The sequence below is a fragment of the Salvelinus alpinus genome, chromosome 9, assembly GCF_045679555.1.
Source record: "Salvelinus alpinus chromosome 9, SLU_Salpinus.1, whole genome shotgun sequence".
NCBI classification, from domain to species: Eukaryota; Metazoa; Chordata; class Actinopteri; order Salmoniformes; family Salmonidae; genus Salvelinus; species Salvelinus alpinus.
Window position 1 is genome coordinate 22,763,203 of NC_092094.1, and position 8,649 is coordinate 22,771,851.

Genomic DNA, 8,649 nt, shown 5'->3' on the forward strand with positions numbered 1-8,649 from the left:
GCTGTTTTTCAGTCTCTTGGTCCCAGCTTTGATGCACCTGTACTGACCTCGCCTTCTGGAGGATAGCGGGGTGAACAGGCAGTGGCTCGGGTGGTTGTTGTCCTTGATGATCTTTTTGGCCTTCCTGTGACATCGGGTGCTGTAGGTGTACTGGAGGGCAGGTAGTTTGCCCCCGGTGATGCGTTCTGCAGACCTCACTACCCTCTGGAGAGCCTTACAGTTGTGGGCGGAGCAGTTGCCGTACCAGGCGGTGATACAGCCCGACAGGATGCTCTCGATTGTGCATCTGTAAAAGTTTGTGAGTGTTTTTGGTGACAAGCCAAATTTCTTCAGCCTTCTTCTCCACGCTGTCTGTGTGGGTGGACCATTTCAGTTTTTCCGTGATGTGTACGCAGAGGAACTTGAAGCTTTCCACCTTCTCCACTGTGGTCCCGTCGATGTGGATAGGGGGGTGCTCCCTGTGCTGTTTCCTGAAGTCCACGATCATCTCCTTTGTTTTGTTGACGTTGAGTGTGAGGTTATTTTCCTGACACCACACTCCGAGGGCCCTCACCTCCTTCCTGTAGGCCGTCTCGTTGTTGTTGGTAATCAAGCCTACCACTGTAGGGTTGTCTTTAAACTTGATGATTGAGTTGGAGGCGTGCATGAACAGTCATGGGTGAACAGGGAGTACAGGAGAGGGCTGAGAACGCACCCTTGTGGGACCCCAGTGTTGAGGATCAGCGGGCTGGAGATGTTGTTTCCTACCCTCACCACCTGGGGGCGTCCGTCAGAAAGTCCAGGACCCAGATGCACAGGGCGGGGTCGAGACCCAGAGTCTCGAGCTTAATGACGAGTTTGGAGGGTACTATGGTGTTAAATGCTGATCTGTAATCGATGAACAGCATTCTTACATAGGTATTCCTCTTGTCCAGATGGGATAGGGCAGTGTGCAGTGTGATTGTGATTGTGTCGTCTGTGGACCTATTGGGGCGGTAAGCAAATTGGAGTGGGTCTAGGGTGTCAGGAAGGGTGGAGGTGATATGATCCTTGACTAGTCTCTCAAAGCACTTCATGATGACTGGAGTGAGTGCTACGGGGCGATAGTCGTTTAGGTCAGTTACCTTAGCTTTCTTGGGAACAGGAACAATGGTGGCCCTCTTGCATGTGGGAACAGCAGACTGGGATAGGGATTGATTGAATATGTCCATAAACACACCAGCCAGCTGGTCTGCACATGCTCTGATGACGCGTTTAGGGATGCTGTCTGGGCCGGCAGCCTTGCGAGGGTTAACACGTTTAAATGTTTTACTCACGTTGGCTGCGGTGAAGGAGAGCCTGCAGGTTTTGGTAGCGGGCCGTGTCAGTGGCACTGTATTGTCCTCAAAGCGAGAAAATAAGTTGTTTAGTTTGTCTGGGAGCAAGACATCGGTGTCCGTGACGTGGCTGTCTTTTTGTAGTCTGTGATTTCCTGTAGACCCTGCCACATACGTTTCGTGTCTGAGCCGTTGAATTGCGACTCTACTTTGTCTCTATACTGACACTTAGCTTGTTTGATTGCCTTGCGGAGGGAATGGCTACACTGTTTGTATTCAGTTTTGCGCGAATGCTGCCATCAATCCACAGTTTCTGGTTGGGGAAGGTTTTAATAGTCACCGTGGGTACAACATCACCGATGCACTTTCTAATAAACTCGCTCACCGAATCAGCGTGTACATCAATGTTGTTGTCCGATGCTATCCAGAACATATCCCAGCCACGTGATCGAAGCAATCTTGAAGCGTGGAATCAGATTGTTCAGACCAGCGTTGAACAGACCTGAGCACGGGCGTTTCCTGTTTTAGTTTCTGTCTATAGGCTGGGAACAACAAAATGGAGTCGTGGTCAGATTTGCCGAATATGAGGGTGAGGGAGGGCTTTGTATGCGTCGCGGAAGTTAGAGTAGCAATGATCCAGAATTTTGCCAGCCCGGGTCGCGCATTCAATATGCTGATAAAATTTAGGGAGCCTTGTTTTCAGATTAGCCTTGTTAAAATCCCTAGCTACAATAAATGCAGCCTCAGGATATGTGATTTCCAGTTTACATAGAGTCCAATTAAGTTCTTTCAGCGCCGTCGAGGTGTCTGCTTGGGGGGGATATACACGGCTGTGATAATAATCAAAGAGAATTCTCTCGGTAGATAATGCACAAGGAGTGCACATTTAGTTTTTTGCGTTAGCACTACACAGCCAATAAAAATAATCAACTCATCCTCTAGCCTGATGCTCTTACAATTATTTCTGGGTGTTGTCTTGTTCCTCTTCACAGGTGGGGCTCCTGTCTGCTGTGCCTCACATGGTGATGACCATCGTAGTGCCTATCGGTGGCCAGCTAGCCGACTTCCTACGCAGTCGTAAAATCATGTCAACTACAAACGTCCGGAAAATCATGAACTGCGGAGGTATAGTACCCAGGACAGAATGACTTAATTTCCCTTACATTGTACTTAGGTAGGGCATAAAACTAGCACTGATACAACGTGACTCTATACTTTTTTATAACAATTATGGCATTTCCTTCTCCTAATGTTGACATTTTGAAAACATTTGTGGAATATTATCTCTGACTTTAGCTGAAAACAAAATTGAGACTTCCTTGGAATGTTACCTAACGTTGTAGGAATGTTCACTGTTTTCTGTATATGGTACTGTATCAGGTCTGATAAAACTAGTAAAGCATTGCATCCCAATCAGGATTTGATAAGGTGGCCTTTGACCTTGCCCTGTGACCCCTGTAGGTTTTGGAATGGAGGCGACTCTGCTGCTGGTGGTGGGGTTCAGTCACACACGTGGGGTTGCCATCTCCTTCCTGGTGCTAGCTGTGGGTTTCAGTGGCTTTGCCATCTCAGGTATAAAGCTTCAGTTCAGCACCATTTAAATGTATTTATAATGTATAAAAGCCGTATTCAGTCAAATCAAGTTCCAAACATCGTTATTTGTGTGTTTCTGTTGTAAAGTCCTGAGCTCATGAATAAATGTTGAGTGTGGGGTTTTATCCTTCTCTTACTCCTGTATGGGGCAAGTAAGAGTAAGACGGATATTTAGGGTTTTCCTCCTGACTTGGTGCATTTTTTATTTTATTTTTTATTTTACCGTTATTTTACCAGGTAAGTTGACTGAGAACACGTTCTCATTTGCAGCAACGACCTGGGGAATAGTTACAGGGGAGAGGAGGGGGATGAAAGAGCCAATTATAAACTGGGGATTATTAGGTGACCATGATGGTTTGAGGGCCAGATTGGGAATTTAGCTATACATTACTGTTTGGCTAAATGGTTATTTATTAATTCAAATTGACATTTTTAAAACAACATTTATAAAAGACAGCATCAATAGTGTGTGGTATTCGATATCTAATAATAAATAATACATGGGATTTATGTAGCGCTTTTCCCAAATATGCTTCTACAGTGGGGTAAACAATTTATTCTGATATATTGTACTTGTTATGGCATCCTCAGGGTTCAATGTAAACCACCTGGACATTGCTCCTCGCTATGCCAGTATCCTAATGGGCATCTCCAATGGTGTTGGCACACTGTCTGGAATGGTGTGCCCCCTTATTGTTGGAGCACTGACTAAACACAAGGTATTGTAACATTCAACATTACAGATACATTCTAACAGCTGTCAATGAGATGAGCAAAATTTGCAAGGATAAGACTTCAGCATCCATGTTAGGAAGTCCCTCAGTTGTCAGACAAAACTCTCCCTAAGGGACTTCCTAATATGGATACCATATGTAAGTAACATGACTGGTGCACTAGACTATGACATACTTATTTTACAACATTGTCACTCATATCAAATGTTACATCAAAAAGTTACAGTATGTGTGTGACAGTTTGGTCACTGACTCATGTCTGTCCCCTTCCCCGTAGACCCGCCTGGAGTGGCAGAACGTGTTTGTGATAGCCGCCATGGTGCACTACACAGGGGTCATCTTCTATGCTATCTTCGCCTCAGGCGACAAGCAGGAATGGGCAGAACAAGAGAGCACCAGCGAAGATAAGGTCGGTATTATCGACGAGGATGAGCTGGCCGAAGAGACAGAGCTCAACACCGAGATTGCCATGGCACCCAAGAAAAGCTATGGAACCACAGAGAACTCATCGGGTCGCAAACAAGGCTGGAAGAAGAACAGAGGAGTCACCATGCAGGAAGATAAGGATGATGGGAACTCGCACCACGGGAATGGGAACTACCAGGAGCAGTATCAGTGATGCGCCCTAATAATCAGGGGCATTGGCTGTATAGATTCTCCACATTTTTCCTGGAGTGTGCACTTGCACACTTTCTCACATAGAAAACCAGAGGAAACCAGAGAAGGCTTAGTGGGAGGAGCTATAGGAGGATGGGCTCATTGTAATGGCTGGAATGCAATGAATGGTACGAAGTCAAACATGTGGTTTCCATATGTTTTATGTGTTTGATACCTTTCCATTTATTCCATTCCAACTCTTACAATGAACCCGTCTTCCTATAGCTCCACCCACATGTCTCCTCTGGTGGAAACTCCATCCAGTCATTGCTTACACCAATCCTATGCTTTTATATCCATGACGTGGAGTGTGCAAATGCCCACTTCTGGAAAAGGTTATAGAACCAGGACACAAAAGTATCTCTATTGACCCCCTATTCACTGTGCACTACTACTACAGGGAATAGGGTGGCACAGTCACTTGAGCAGCACTGCAGGACTTCCCCTTCACGTCAACATCCAGTGAAGGAAGAAGAGTAAAATTCACACAGCCCGGCAGAACTATCAGTGGTCATTCTTCTGAGAAGTTACAAAAGAAGTTACAGCATCTATAATTTACCACAAACTGACCTTTTGTTGTTGTTTGGTCATTTGTGACGACCACCTCTATTAGGTCTTATGTTGCAAAATTTGAAATTGTGTTTTTTTACATAGGATAAAAGTAGAGAGTCAGAGCAAAAAAAAAATGGTACATTACTCTGCCGTTGAGGAACAATGGGAAAGTAATTCTGCTTTGAAAGTTGAACAACTTTTGAGAAAATGGCCCTTTGTCTACACCTATTCAACATTGTTCACACCCTCTTAAGCCCCACCCATCTCTTTAATGATTCACATGTGAGGCCATGTGCTAAACAGAGTGAGTAAGGTAGTGTAGTAAACAACCAAAGATTTCAAGACTAAAAGTGGTGAAAGTAGTAGCTTACAATAAGGAAAACACCAGGTAAAAATACACTTTATCTAGTCCTTGGCCTATATCCTAATCTGACTTTGGTACAGGTCATGTTGTTCTTCACATTACTGTCTATTGTAAACACACACTATATCAAATAAAATGTTTATTTGTCACATGCACAGGATACAGAAGATGTAAATGGTTACTTGCGTATTTGCATAGTAGCAATATCAAAAATAGAAAGTGTCCAGTCACTTTTGTTTAGACATGTACATATGTTCATGAAATCCAATAGATGGCTGTAATCACCCCCAGTCACACCTGGCTAATTTGATGGGTCATGTAATCATCTGGCAAATTGGAGTATTTTGTTTAGACATGTGAACCATAAACTAAACCCATAGTACTAGTAATACAAACGGATTGTCATAGCTAGCTACCATGCATGAAATGCTGTAGTATGAATCTGCAGGTAGCCAAAGCTAACCAACTTGGTTAAATGTTAGCAAACTAGCTAACATTAGGCTATAACTAGCCATGCAAATGGTTTTCTGAAATATTAATAATATTACTACACAGATCATACATGTAACGTAATGTTAGCTAGCGAGCCAGCAAGCTAACATTCGCTAGCTTGCTAACAGTAGGCTTTAACTTGCAATGAAAACAGCTTTGACAAAATTAGAAACCTATAATATGTAGCTAGACTCTTACCTGTATACATGGATGAACGCTTCACAGCAGACTGGAACCCTTTTAACTAAGTAAGACGTACTGTGTCGTTTCCGTTATGTTTGTACAGCTTGTTTGGCCTGCTGTGTCAAGTCATTCCGGTTTACACTGACTGTGTACAGAAAGTAGTCCATCACAACTTTTTCCCACTGATCTTTGTCAATAGCACCAGCTACATTCTGGGCAGCAATGCTGTTGAGAGCAGTAGCAAAACTTGTGCAGTTCTCCATGACTAATGTTATATATAAAAAAAAAGCTGTGGTAGCAAGGACTATCTACACATACTGAGCAGCTCATGTTAGCTAAAGACAGAAACGTGCTACATGGCAGACCAATCTAAACTCATATCTCGGCATGTCCAGCCCGTCCATTATCTCAGCCAATCATGGCTAGCGGGAAGGTTCCTGCCTTTTTCCGTGGCTAAACCAACTAGGCTCGCAATTTAACAATTTTATTCGTATTTACAGATGGCATACACGTTTGTTATTAAGGCACATGAAATTTCACATGTTCCAGAAAGCATTTCTGTCCAAAAAACCCGATGTAATAATTACGTTAAAATGCCTCTCCTGTGAAGTAGTGACGTGTGACTTACGCCTAGCTTCCTGAAACGGGTCACATTTTGTCCATTTGACGGTTTTACCTCACACCAAGAAATCTTTTCATTATTGTGTGGTCCCTGATGATGAGGCCACATTTTCAGTTACAAAGTATTGTCAAATGAGAGACAAATTAGACACATTTGTCTGGTAGGAACTTATTACAATATTTGATGTAAAAATATATATATTCAGCTACTTGGATGTATTCAACTTGGGTATAATGCTGCCTTCTATTGCTCCTTGGAATCTCATATTTCCCATTTGTGAAGTCGTAAAAAACGACATAATTGTGTTCAAGTTTTGAAGTCAGAACAATTATCAGACCAATAAGATTTTAGCTAGCTAGATGGGCTAACTAACATTGATAATAATAAAGTAAGCTAGCGTACTAACATTTTCAACAATAATGTTAAACTAGCTACATTATCCACATTGTCAAAGTTTAACATTGTGAAAAATGGCTTTGATTTATCATGGGAAAGGCCAGTGATGAAATGTCACAAATCATAAACTTGCGAATCAAAATTATCCCCACTTTCCCAATTTTCCCCACTTTCCCACTTTGACTTGGAGGATCGTTCAAGTGGTTATTTCCAACTCGGAACCTTGTAATTCCAAATTTTCGACAGCACTTGAAGGCAGCATCAGACATGACAAATTAATACATTCATATTTTATGTCATTATAAATCTAATCAAAATCAAATTTTTATTTATCAAGCACTCATTTATACAGTATTGGTCTGTACATAAAAACCGATTGATCAAATGCAAGATCAATCAAACATACAAATATTCATAAACGGATACCACATCAGAATTTCTATGACACATGGTTTTGATACACTAACATGTTTTTAACTCAATTTATCAGAATTTAAAGAAACGTAACACTTCTGTCATACCTCTCTCTCTTCCTTACAACTGCTGACCAACCTCCTTTGCACAGTAAGTGCAGATGAAACCTACTGTAGTGTGGCTTACCTTTAATTTCATGTAAATAGCTTTGTTTGGTGTCAGCTATGCAACTAAGGGGTATGTGCATATCATGAATGTGACTGGTTTGCTTTCCAATAAGAAGACCACAATGTTAAAATGATCTGCCTTTTTTGTTGCTTGTACCGATTTGCTACTGTTCAGTGATGACACTCTACCACAGCATTCAGCCTGCTGTCCATGCCTTAGCAGGCCCTAGTCCCACTGTTCCCCTTTAATGCACTATTTTCAGCATTGCTATGTGTAATTTTGGTGCTGTAAGCTCTCAGTAAGACACATGTACTGTGGAAGGTAAAACTGCACATATTCTCCAATTCAATATCTCATGGAGTGGGTTGATGTCACATATCATCATGCAATCATCTACTGTTTATCTATTTGATATTCATGTTTATTCCAAAAAATAAATAAACAATTTCTGAATGTAAATAAGAGGTAGAATGACTACTCCTCAAACTACTGCAATCTATTGATGCAATTACATTTTAGTCAACATTAAATGGGATCAATATTATTGCTATTTTTGGGATTATAAAATCAGTGATACATGGATTTTTTTGTTTTTTGTACAGTATATAATTATTTGTCCTTCTATTGTTTGCGGAATAGTTGATTTAATATATGGACTTTACTATTTTCAGATTTGCCAGCTTTTAACCTAATATGATCTATTCGAGGTTTATTGTTTAAAAAAGTAACCACACTGAACAAGTCTTAAGTCTTAACTATGGATCATTGAGTAATGTAAACCAAGTTGTTTTTCATTCCACCACTGATTGTTCATTTCAAAGTTCTTTGTGGGAAATCCACCATCAAGTGCAATTCGTCAATTGTTTTATTTCAAAATAAATCGTGCAGTTTGAAACACAATTTATCCGATTGTAAATGGTGGCAAAGCTGCTTTCAGGCTTGTGTGGACGTAATTATTTACACTCCAACATGTACACCTCAAACTGACCTCACACACAAGGTCAAAGAAACCACAAGGCCTTACGGTAAATTCCATGTATGGTTTGAAGGTAAACATTCTTTGCCATGAGTAATTGAACGCCTTAATAAAAACCACATTCACACCGGTTTCCTCCCATGGAAGTTGGACTGTCTTTATCTGTCACTATGACACAAAATGACAAAATGGCCACTCTACAA

The 8,649-nt window shown here is 41.5% G+C and overlaps 1 protein-coding gene across 1 annotated transcript in view; it reads left to right on the forward strand.

Annotated features, from left to right (window-relative positions):
* slc17a8 (solute carrier family 17 member 8) overlaps positions 1–8,374 on the forward strand; it is a 34,911-nt gene extending 26,537 nt beyond the window's left edge. The window contains exons 9-12 of the mRNA XM_071416464.1: positions 2,288–2,420; positions 2,757–2,867; positions 3,480–3,607; positions 3,900–8,374. Coding sequence (XP_071272565.1) covers positions 2,288–2,420; positions 2,757–2,867; positions 3,480–3,607; positions 3,900–4,241 — 714 coding nt within the window. The 3' untranslated portion in view covers positions 4,242–8,374. The remainder of the gene's footprint in view (positions 1–2,287; positions 2,421–2,756; positions 2,868–3,479; positions 3,608–3,899) is intronic.
* The last annotated feature ends 275 nt before the right edge of the window (positions 8,375–8,649 follow it).